The 12,529-nt window shown below is 45.7% G+C and overlaps 1 protein-coding gene across 1 annotated transcript; it reads right to left on the reverse strand.

The window, feature by feature from the left end:
- Positions 1-335: 335 nt before the first annotated feature.
- Positions 336-11,469, reverse strand: HNRNPL (heterogeneous nuclear ribonucleoprotein L). The gene is made up of 12 exons (XM_065420702.1): positions 11,373-11,469; positions 10,937-11,174; positions 10,318-10,403; positions 9,589-9,685; positions 8,775-8,847; positions 5,179-5,250; positions 4,803-5,083; positions 3,874-3,995; positions 3,562-3,763; positions 2,549-2,606; positions 1,339-1,434; positions 336-654 (listed from the first exon to the last, which is right to left on the reverse strand). Exons 2-12 carry the CDS (start codon positions 11,159-11,161, stop codon positions 596-598), a joined length of 1,371 nt encoding a protein of 456 aa, XP_065276774.1. The 5' UTR covers positions 11,162-11,174; positions 11,373-11,469; the 3' UTR covers positions 336-595.
- Between the last annotated feature and the right edge of the window lie 1,060 nt (positions 11,470-12,529).

Here is a 12,529-nt window from a genome sequence, read left to right on the forward strand (position 1 = left end):
AGCTTTATTTAGCAGTACAGTTCTCAGTAATAGCACTTCAAAAATTGAAAAAACAGAAAGTGAGGAACATCAAGAACATGCAAGTGGTTCTCTGGATATTAACACCTTATCTTAGGAGAAGGTTTGGGCTAGTTTCAAACTAACCAAGTCTTTCATGTCAAACCTACACTGGTGAGTGATGTCACAAATTGAAGCTCTCAGTTACGACTTGCTTTTTGTTCCGTACGATGAATGGGAAAGCCACAGACCATTCTCAGTTTGCTAACCTCAAGAGCCTAAGGGAACATACTCTTGATGCCACTCTGATATTTAGGATCAAACACAAGTAATATTTATTTTCCAAACGGTTTTATTGAAATGTGCCAGTAACACAGGCAGCACAAAATATGAACGGAAAAACAAATCACGTGTACAATAATTTTAAAAATTGAAGGTATCTGGGAGACAGACCGCTTCACCTCTCCCAGCTGACATGTCTTCGCTATGGGTAGCCTCTACTAAACTGGAGCATTAAAAAAAGGAATACAAGAACTTTTTCAAAGGCAGCAGAAAGAACAGAAGGAATCCCCTGCTCCTGGCCCAACCTGGGCAGCACTTACGAGGCATGCTGAGCAGTTGAGAAGCAGAGTTTCAGCGTGTACGGGTACGGCCCATCTAAGATGAGAACAAAACAGGATAAAGGTTTATTTTTTGCCCCAGAGATTTACTTTTTCATGTCTAGCACCTTTTAGTATAAAAGATCTAAAAGCTCTTTATGTGCATTAAGTCCCATTCCTCCGTCAGGGAGGTTAGAAGTATTATCTCCTTTTTGCAGATGGGTGGATAGATTAAGCAGGGTTGTTCACGGTCACTGAGCAAGTCAGTGACAGAGCAGAGAATAAACCCCCCCAGAGTCCCAGCTCCCTCCTAGGCAGCAGGACCATGCACCCTCCCACCCACACTATCTGTTGAGTGCAGCATGCCAAATTTCAGTTCAAACAGAGGCATGAAGTGGGGAAGATGGGAACGCTCCATCATATTAGTATAGCAACTCCCTCTGACAGAAGCTATGGCAATTTCAGATGACAACGAATCACAGCCTTTAACGGACCAGGCTTCTGACCACATCCTGTTAAAACTCTCCGGCGATGCTTACAGTTGTTTGTATGGGAAGTTGCGATAAGCATCAGCAATCGTAACTGTAGCTTAACCAAGTCTGGCTGCTGACAGAATTACAGATGGCTGTCAAAGAGAACAGGAAAGCATATGCTACATCACGGTCCCCTCTTCCTGAACCCGGACTGACAGATTAAGACAAGAGCCCCCCCAAAGCTTGAGTGCAGGCACAGCACAGCTTACTTGGATTTTTCATCTGGTAATGGTTCAGGAATGACAGGGTCTCTAGCGCATCGCTTTTTGAATCCCATTCCAACAAACCAGAGGAGCTTCTTTCACCTGGACGGAACACTGGAGGTTACAAGTGTGCGTACATCACTATACAAGCAGGACAAGGTAGGACAACAGCACATTCTAATGATCCACATCGCTAGACAAGAGCTCTGCCCCCCTTCTGATCGGCCTCGGACACCTGGACTAGGAACACTGCAGAGGATGCCTCATGCAATGTAACAGCAGCCCTGAGGGAGCAGTAGCACCTCCCTTAAACGCAGATTATTGAATTTGCTCCTAAGGAGGGAGGCGTTAATTGTCAGTTTAAGGCCAGAAGGGACCACCAGATCATCTAAGAACATGAGAACGGCCACACTGGGTCAGACCAAAGGTCCATCTAGCCCAGTATCCTGTCTGCCGACAGTAGCTAATGCCAGGTGCCCCAGAGGGAATGAACAGAACAGGGAATCATCAAGCGATCCATCCCCTGTCGCCCATTCCCAGCTTCTGGCAAACAGAGGCTAGGGACACCATCTAGTTTGACCTCCTGTCTATCACAGGCCACCATCGCCACCCAGCCACACACCCCCCAAACCCAGTAAGGTTCTGTTGGGTTGAATCTAGCGGTTTAATGGGATTGGTTCCACTCGAGCCATTTCCTTACCCTCCCCGTTTTTATATGGTCAGGTTCTGTTCACAGATACTCATTCGTCTTCCCATCCCCTAAGCCAGTCCTCTGATGGAAAGGCAGTGTGACAAGGGGAAATCATGGGGAGCCATGCTTGCTCAGCAGAATAATTCAACCCAAGTGGCTTCTGCTAATGCATGTTCATTCTCCTCTCCCTTTATGTGCGGACAGCTTGCTAAATAAAAGGATTGGTGGCCAAGGCTCTAAACTGCAGTTCAAGACTGCAAGTCTAATGACTAAAGCTGGGTGTGGCACTCAAACACAGCAGTACCACGCAATTTATCATCTGTGACCCAACCTTACCGGCAGGAGGAGTAAGACTACACTCAAATCTGCATTCCAGACCTGACTGTCAAACAGCCACCCACAAGCATCCCCAAGGTTTCCCAGGACAATTTTGTTGCCCTTTTAGTTAGAAGCCCACCTCTGACTAAGCAACCATTTTTTCCTGGTCCCTAAGGGAAGTTTCACCATGTTTAAAGGCTTACTTACTTTTCCCTGAGAACACTTTGACAGAAGCTGGCCTCTTCGCTCCCAGCTCATCACAGATCTAGTGGGAAGACAGACAAGTATTCAGAGATCGTAACACAACAGCTTTGAGAATCAAAGCGTAAATACAGCTCAATCATCTATAAGCCAAACTTCATCAGGCCAATAGATTACAAATTTATCCCTCGCCTAGCACAATGGGATCCAGATCCATGAGCGGGCTCCTCAGTGCTATCGTAATACAAATAATTAACACCCTTCCATGTACTCCAACTAAGTAGACACTTTGGTTGCTCATTACAGTGCCTATATCAGAATGCTCCAGTTAAAAAGTTGCAAGAGTTTTTCCAGTTCAGAAAGGTACCATTGAATAGTCTGGGCACCAAATCAGAAACTAAGTCTGATCAAAAACAGCTATTGTATGGGAATTTTATCTTTGCTTTTTTTAAAGCCACACACACGCTACGGGTCACTGGAAACGTTCGCAATTTACAGCGTAACCCCACATGCTGTGCCTTATGAAACAGACCACCGCTTACACAGAGCAAAACCGACTGAGTAGGAGACAGAACACGGAAGGCTTCTGCTTGGTGCGTACATGTGCTCATTGAGTGACAATCCCCTCAAGCTCTCAAAGTAGTTCATCATATTAAGCCTTGATCACCATTTGAGGTCAAAATTCTTGTTGTTTGGCAGAGGGGGAACAAGACAAGAGATGGGAAGTGACCTTGAGCAAGTCAATGATTCAGTGGAAAAGGGTTACCCAGGAAAACTGGGTCCCATCTCATGTTCTAGCCACACATGAACAATAGCTACATTCCAAGCTCATTATTACTGAATGTATCCTTTCCAAAAGAACCCAGAGGAGTCCATCAGGATGGAGTCCCACACCAAGCTAGGAGCTGTATGCAAAAGCAAGGTACGAGACTCAAATCTGAGACTGTACCATGAAGAGGGAAGAATGTTAATCAGAGAGTGAAGAGCTGAGGGAAACTGTACAGTCTGATCAAGTTTACCTCATAAAAGTTGTCTTCTGTCACCTCCAGAGGAGCATTGAAGAAGTGAAGCACATTGCTAGGATGTTGGATCCTGTTCTTGGCTGCCTGCTCTGGGGTCGAAAACCTGTTATTTCGAGAGCCACTGAAGTCCTTGTAGCTGCACGAGCCATCCTCAAGCCCGTACGACTGACCAGGCATGATGGCTTGCTGCTTGGATACACTACAACCAGAGAAATGCACAGCTTGTCACTATATGCATAGCTTTCTGCTGGGGATCAAGCTCCCCACCGTGAGATCTCAAGACCACAAAGCATCTGGAAAGAGACCCACCACACATTCAGCTTCTGTCCAAACATGAAGTTGTTGTTGAGGTGGGTGATTGCTCGATCCACAGCGTAGCCATCTGCCATCTCCACCATAGCTGCACCTGGCTTGCTCTTCATGAACTTCACCTAAGTTACAACACACCCTTGATGTGAGCACAGGACATTTACATTCATTAGAGGGGAACTTTAGGAAGATCACGTGGGTTTGAGAGAAAAGGTGGGTGAGGCAATATCTTTAATTGGACCAACTTCTGTTGCTGAAAGACAAGCTTTCAAGCTTATACAGTTCTTCAGGTCTGTGTAACCTCAAAAACTTGTCTCTTTCACCAACAGAAGTTGGTCCAATAAAAGATATTACGTCACCCACTTTGTCTCTGTAATATCCTGGGACCAATACAGCTACAACACTGCAAACAACCTGGGTTTTACACATTTGAACTAAACCGCTTCAGACGGATCCATTTCAGAGCCAGCCTTCAAGCTCTGCTTCTTATTTCACTTCATTTGAGTTTACTGGATTGCTCCATCCATCCCTTAACCCCCACCACTTTGAAGACACAAACTCTTCCAGTCCACCTTGTGTCTCCAGAGGCAGAGGGTATGTTCAGTTAGCCTGCTAGAGACTGTTTGCAAACAAGGAGCTATCACACAGCCCCAGCACACCAGATTTACTCTTCTGGCTTATTTGAGCCCTATTTGCTCAAGCAGAGATCATAGGACACTATAAAGGAATTTGGCTCCACAGCCAAATTGCACACCACCAATTTCAAAGCCAAGCCCAACAGACTTGGTGGGAAGCAAGTACGGCTACCTAGAAACAAAAATCACAAGCCCGAGCACCGGAACCAGAACTCTCTGCCAGACTGTGTCAAGGATCAAAGATATCAGTCTACACAGGGCCAGGAGAACAAGCCATTCATTTGCCCCCCTCACCTTTTCTACATTCCCATAGAGGCAGAAGACGTTGAAGACCCTATCACAGTTCATCTTGGACTGGTCTAAGCCGTACACCATCAGCACAGGGCTGTCAGCATGAGGGCCGTACTCCGGGGGCGGAGGAGGGGGAGGAGGATGTCCATACTGAGGGCCGTAGCGGCTTGGGCCCCTGCGGTGGCCACCAACAGGAGGGCCCATCCTTCTCCCTTCATAGTGAGGTGGAGGAGGGCCGTAACCCTCATCGTGATAATGACTGTGGTATCCACCATGAGGTCCTCCTGTGGAGACACCGGGAGTAGAGGCAACACGTGAAAGCCATAAACATTAGAGCAAAACCCTCCTACCAAAGACACCTTGCACACCAGATCCATACCGTATTCTGCAGGGTGGTCCCCAAGGAGAGGGGGCTGTCTCTGACGCTTGTTAGGGTTACCGCCAGGATCCCCTAGAGAAAGAAGGATGGGTTAAAAATTTAACCAGAGAGGAACAATGCTTCAATAGGTTGTATTCCTGGGGTTTACCTGTATGCTACCAAAGTCATTTAAGTCCTAGCTTCTTTTAAATCACATAGTAACCCCAGCTGCCCAGGAGGTCTTAATCATTTTCTAGCCAACAACTGCCTCCAACACTTTAAGGTTTGTCTGGCAGGGGGAGATTAAACTCCCCTCTCCCACAGGGTCTCCATTTCACCCAAGTCCTAGTATTATGAGAACTGACTCTCCTCAAAGGCCAAGGACAGTTGGCTCCAGCTCCCTCCAGAGTTTTCCAACCCTGCTCCAAGCACAGACCACATGCCCCTTTGGCTGGGGAAGCGCTGTCTCTGCTGAGATCCAGCCACGGAACTACAACATGATGCTGTCCTAGGCTAATGGGCCAGACTGGCCTATTTTAACAAGAGGTTAGTTCGTAGGACACACACTTGCAGTTTCATTTGTTAGAACTGCTGTCACACAGTCAAGATTACAACTCCTATTTCTGAACCTACACAGACAAGTTACAGCATCTTGTAACGCAATCGGTGTCTGAGTACAATGCTTAGAACAAAGACAGGACTTCCCAGCTTCACCTGACTAGAGAGCTGGGCGCGTTTCAAAGCTGATTACAAGGTAGCCATGACTGACCGGGGAAAGAAACAAAAGGAAGAGTGTCCCAGTTGATTTCGTGATTGAAACAATACTGAAGTACACTTGCCTCCAGGACACTGCTAATTCTTTATAGCAATGGGGAAAAAAAATATGGCAAAATATCTCCCCACCCAAACAGAGGAAGAGGGAGTAAGTGAGAGACTTATACAAGCATGGTAGCAAAGCAACAGTAGTAATAAGTTAAAATGAGCCATCATGTACAATGCGTAACATTCACGTAACCATACAGTTTCTTTGGTTTTTTAAAACACAACTGAGTTTCATACAGGTTTATTCCAACAATCAGTCATTACAAAGATTGAAAAGGGCTACTTACAGCAGGAGTACACAGTACAATGTCCATTGTCACATACAAATTCTGTATTTCTCTTACCATTGGACGCTTCAACAGTGAGTTAGCACAGTTCTGAAAGATGGCGTCCCATCAAACATACACTGCGACCCTGCATCACATGGTTTCAGAGTCATAAATACAAGTCAAAGGCACAAAACTGCTACAAAATTTTTTTTTTTAAAAAGTAAAATCTTTAAAATGGTCTCACAGATGTTTTGTCCTCAGAAGATATCAAGAAAGAGGACATAAAGGTGTATAAATGAGAGTGTTCCTTCCATGTTGCATCTCCTGAATTTGTGTGGTGCTGTAACAAAATGGTGCTTCTGGCTCTGTGTAGTTCTCCAGTGTGCATGTCTCCTCTGTAATGGAATGTGCCTTGGGTCAAATGCCCCCGTTATGCACGCGTGCACCAGACTGCACACCCCAGCTACAGCCTCTTAGGGATCTGTGTGCCTTTGGTTTGTTTTTGTTTTTTTTGTCTCCACTTGGCGCTGATATGTTGGCAGCTGAGGACTGCAGGAAAGCAGTATAACCAAAAAGAACTGCCCTCCCAAACCAAACCATGTTGATATGGAGAGCATCCTATGTCTTGGATGGCCACTGAGATCTATTCCATTCTCCGAAATGCGCTGGTGGACTTGTTTTGAGAACCCTCTGTTCTGTGTTTCCTAGTTCTGTGTACATTCTTGGATTCAGAGTTTTGTTTGCTTTGATTAGTAAGAATAATGTCTGCTGTGGCATGGTGCGCCTCTTTCTCTCTCTCTCTCTCTGTGCTTGTAGATGTTTCTTGGACCACGGTGTTGTGTTCTTGATGTAATGAGCTCAATCTGCTGCTGTTTCTGGTACGTAAGGATGATGCATGTTTTCTCCAGGAAGAGCTAGTGAGGTTTCTACACTGTGTGGTGTGAGGAATGTGCAGAGGCAGGCCACAGCCAATTCGGGACGTCCACTGTAGTACGGTCCCCCAGGGTTATATGTAATAACTGCTCAGAGCTGGGAAAGGCCAGGATAATACACCACCCTCATTTCCCAGCCTCATGTCAGGAAAACCAAGATGCATCTAAATAAATGCACAGCCCTGCAACTAGCCCCTGCAGCTCTGCACATCTTCTAGTTATGTACCTTGGAGGAGAAATTTGTTTATGTTTTTGTTAAGTCATGTAATGCCATTGCTTGCTTCAGTATATTAATAAGTTTTCTTCTTTTAAAAACAGGGGTGTCCACCACGTGGGAATGACTCCAGCCTGCCAGGCACTTACTCAGCACCTCGGGCCACACTGCGCAGGGGCCCTGGGAGGCTGCACCTCTCATCATGAAATGAGGAGGAAAACCTGCCTTTGGAGGCAATAATGCAGCATGGCAGGGGCTGGCAGGAGTCCTAAGTAGCCTTTCCAAGATTCCTTAGAGGGGACAAAAGCAATCTCTCTGAAGGGAGCACACCCAATTCTCAAGGGACCCTCTAAACTCTTATCAGCTGGGACCACAAATAGCTCCACACCCTGGTTTTAAAACACGAAGCAAGACAATACTGCCAAGCAGATTGTACCATTTAAAAAAAAAAATACAGGGAAACATAAGAGATGCAACCACTTCAATTGATGCGAGAGCTGCTCAAACAGTAACTCAACACCAGCTGTTTATTTCATCCTCCTCCACAGAGTATGCATAAGTTTCAAAAACCCAAGCAAGGGGTTTCCAGATAAGCTTTGACCGTAATTGTAACAGTCTGAAGTAGAGATCTATGGCTGCAATTTGAATAATACACATCACTGTTCAGCATCACACAGATTCTGTTTAACTAATTTGCAGCACTCAGTTTGGAAAGGAAAGGGATCTGTTCCTCAATGCTTCCAAAGATGGGAGCAGACAGTCTTTTACAGATTTTTGCATTTCCCTCCATGTTCAAGTTACATTTGTGTAAAATGTTCACCCACGCGCCTGTGAATTATAACCCAGCCCCACATTCCACTATCCTTCAGCTGTGTGATAACTATCCAACAGCTCAAGGAGAATTTTCTTGTTACTTTCTAGCATAATGAAAAGACTAGCAATTGTAACAGCTCAGTTTTGAAAGGCAGGCACAAACAGCCCGTAGCTGCATCAGGGGACAAGCTGTAAATCTTCCATGTAAGAAAGCTGTGGCACTAAGCCCTCGCTTGCCCCTGAAGACTGCCCATGCCCAGAAACTCCTTAAAACCACTTATGCATAGGGTTCCTTAATTCCTAACATTTAACTGATGGAAGTCAGGCAGCAAATACATAGTGTAAGCCACCCGTGAGACGCCCCAGTGACAAGCGTTTGATTTTAAGATAAACTGAACAAGCACTCTATTTTGCATTGGCCTACATCATGTTTGAATTTAGGTACAGTTCTAACTGAAGTTAGGAGGCAGGCCAATGGCATTACATAACATGAGTCAGATATGAAGTGCGCGAGTCAACTGACTGACAAAGTTTGTGTATAGTTACAAAGCAGTCCATCAAGGTTACCTTGTCCACTGAGATTGGGGTTTGTGTAATCCCAGGTGTCCTGGTCGTTCTTGAACACATTCAAACGTGTGGGCTGCAAAAACAACAACCCCTACCATTACTCAATTTCGCACGGTCAGAGTTCTAGGCAGGACAGAACAATTAAAAAAACCTATAGGAGATAGCCATGCTACTGCTCCTTTCACTCAAGGATCTCAATGCAATCTTCACACTAAATAAGCCTCACAGCTTCCTTAAAAGTTAGTAATAATAATAATATATGGAGATATACCTCTCTCATAGAACTGGAAGGGACCTTGAAAGGTCATCAAGTCCAGTCCGCTGCCTTCACTAGCGGAACCAATTTTTGTGCCCCAGATCCCTAAATGGCCCCCTCAAAGATTGAGCTCACAACCCTGGGTTTCACAGGCCAATGCTCAAACCACTTATTCCCATTTTCAAAAAGAGAGAAGTTACTTGCTGAAGCTCACACAGGAAGTTAGTGGTGGAACCACGTACAGAACCCACAAGTCCTGGCTCCCATTCCTTTGTTCTAACCACTAGAAGAAAACTCTTCCTCCCAAGGATGTAAGGAGAAAGGAGCCCCGTTTCCTGCTCTAACGTTGTCTCCCTGTTTATTTTTATATCCACAGAGGTACAGATCTGTATTTCTGATAAGGAAGACAAAATTGTGGAAAAAGCGTGAGTTTGAGAGAGTTTAGCTAGCTTTTCCACAACTCTGATATATAATTTTGTACAGACGCTCTGCATTCAATCCAACATACTGACAGGCGCAACTCATCAAGTACCTGTCCATGTTTTCAGTTACACTTACCTTGGCATATTCAATCTTTAGAGTGCAACACCCAGAGTAAATATCAGCACCATTCAGAGATGCCTTGGCTCTCTGCGCACTCTGCACAGAGTCAAACGTTTAGTACATTAAGGAAATCTTTAGAATACTTAGTATATTTAGTACAGACATGAGTAGCAATTCTTTAGGAGCAGGATAATTGATCCAGTCATGAGGAGATCCTCAGGTATGCAGGCTGCTAATGTCTGCTTCCTGTTCTTTCTTCTGCTGTTAAAAGGGCTCCATATAATATTTTGTGCTTGCATAACATTTTACAAACCATACAACCCCCGTGAGTATAATCATAATATCCCTTTTGTAGCTGGAGATTTAAGGCAGAGGGATCAAAGTACTCTTGTCCAAAGTAAATAGTCAATAGTAGAAGTGAGTACAGAACTTTCTTGCTCTCAGCTGCCTGGTGCAGTCACTAAGCCATACCCACAATAAGAGTAGTGAATTTTCATATTATTTCTAAATTAAGCATCTTTTGTTAAGGACGTGCAAAATGCAAGTCCCCTGTGCCCACATTCAAAATCACTTCTCACTTGGAGTATAAGCATTCTGACAAGAAAGCACTGGAGCGAGAGGGTTTCTAATCTGCTATAATCTGCACACTTCAACAGTTCAGTCTGAACCCAACACTTTAAGTTAGGAACAACTATAGTGGGATAAAATAGGGGCAAACATTGAAGAGCATGTGAAAAAGGATATTCCACCATGGCCTGGACCCCATTCTTCCTGAAAATAACAATCCTTTGCACAGGACCACATGGATTGCAAATGGTATACAGCACGTCCTGTGGAAGTGAAGGAGACGAGATAATATAGGAAACGCTTTAAGAAGAATTTAAGAAATGACATCACATAGAAAGCAGTCTGCAGCAGACCTTGCCTGCAGCCTCATCACAAGATGTGGATACAATTGACAGTCTGCATTCAAAAGCACTGGGAAAGCAAGACCACTGCAACTGAGGATTGAGGTTTTTATAGCATCGATATTCTACATGGCTAGCTAGTAATTTTTCTTCATCCAAAACTGCAAATATACTCTCTCATTTTGATTCAGTGTAATCATTATTCCCTTACATTTGCCTTAGAATATCCCATTTCACCCAGTTAGGCGGGCTTGCACAAACTAATTCAGATACTTAAAGCAAGATCACAAATAGAGGTACATTAATTCTCCGACATGTCTCAAACTTCCTCTTGCATTGGTATATGCAATCAAGTACTTGGGCTATGATGCATTCTGCAGGGATGGACTCAGATTGCTCCAGGGTTAGAGAGGTCTATCACACTAAGGGAACCTGGAATTAGAACCACCACGCACCGTTGTAATCGAATAGATGGGGTTTAGGATAGTAAAGAGCAGCACATTGTTGACTCCTCTTGAATCATCTGTGTCTCCAGGGCGGGATATTTTCTGACTGGTGGAATAGTTGACAAATGCGGGGTGCCCTGCTATGTAGATCTGGTTGTCTGCTGCATAGTTCACAGCATTGCAGGCACCGAGAATATCCTCAAACTCCACCAGGGCCTGTCTCTTCTTAGGCATCACCACCACATAACTAGGGAAGAGAGAACCTAAGTTAGTTTTCAAACATACAGCAAATGGAGAGCAGGCTAATTAACATTTAACTGTACTAACAACTGTTGTTTTCAGTGTCTAGCTAAAATTAATGCAAGAAGAAATGTGAAAGCTGAAATTAGTACTGAATCATACATTGATCCAAATTCCCTGCTTGATGAATACACGTTTTCCTTACCTGATGGGCCCAAACTCCTGCAGGGCCTCCACAAGATCAGCTTCCACAACACCATCAATCAGCCCCCTGATGTGGACAACTGGAGAAGCTGGAGTTTTGTGGGGATCGTCATAGTTTTCCTAAAGGCAAATAAGTATTTTAAAAGATGTTTTACACTCTCTCTCTCTCTGACTCAAGCTCACATTTTATAGCTTTAATATGTAAGTACCTGCATTAGTCTGCACCTTACGCACAAAGAGGGGTTTTCAAGAACATTAAGCTAACATGATTGAAACACACACCCTTTTTGCCTGCCAAGAGAGAGACCTTGAGGATTCAGGGATGCTAACCCTGCAGAGACCAGATTGCTGGAGGCCTATAGACTGAGACACTCTTCTTCTCCCAGCTCCACTTGAGGCCCTGCTTTAGAGTCAGTAAAGATTCTCCCAGAATGCTGAGGGACAGCCCCATGAATCCCTACATGGCAGGGAAGCATCATGCCTTCACCCTAGAGATGATGCCAGGCTTTGAGCCCCCAATGCATTGGGCGAACGATCTTTTATTCCCCTCTATGTACCGCCACACAAAGACCGGCAGAGTGTATATGGGCGGGGTGGGAGGGAGTCTGGACTCGGCCCCTGTGTGCTGCCAGACACCAAGATCCCCACAAGCTTCCCCTGCAGGCCTTGTACTATGGGTGGGTCTGATCTTTCTCCTCTGGGCACAGCAGGTACCAAGCTGCCCAGATACCCTGCAAACCCAAGGGAGCAATGGATGGGGGGGTGGGGATAGACAAAGTCCCCCTCTTGGCCCTGGCCTCTCCCCATACCCCACTGTCCCCCATCTGCACACCTACCATCTCCCTGCCCACACCCCACTGGGCCCAGCTCCTCTCCACCCTTACCCCCCCCCCACATACTAATCCCCCTCTCCTCCAGCTCTCTGCCCCTTCCCTGCCCGACTGCCTCCCTACACAGGCCCCCTCCCCCTGCACCCACTGGGGTCCCATTCCCATCAGGCCCCTCAGCCCCCCACCCCCATGGTCCCCAGACCCTCATAGCCCCTCCCCCCACCTTCCCTCCCCTCCCAGCTCCCCCCCAAGGCCCCTCCCCACTCTCAGCCCCCCACCCCCATGATCCCCAGACCCTCATAACCCCTCCCCCCACCTTCCCTCCCCT

Source organism: Emys orbicularis, chromosome 21 (assembly GCF_028017835.1).
Source record: "Emys orbicularis isolate rEmyOrb1 chromosome 21, rEmyOrb1.hap1, whole genome shotgun sequence".
NCBI classification, from domain to species: Eukaryota; Metazoa; Chordata; order Testudines; family Emydidae; genus Emys; species Emys orbicularis.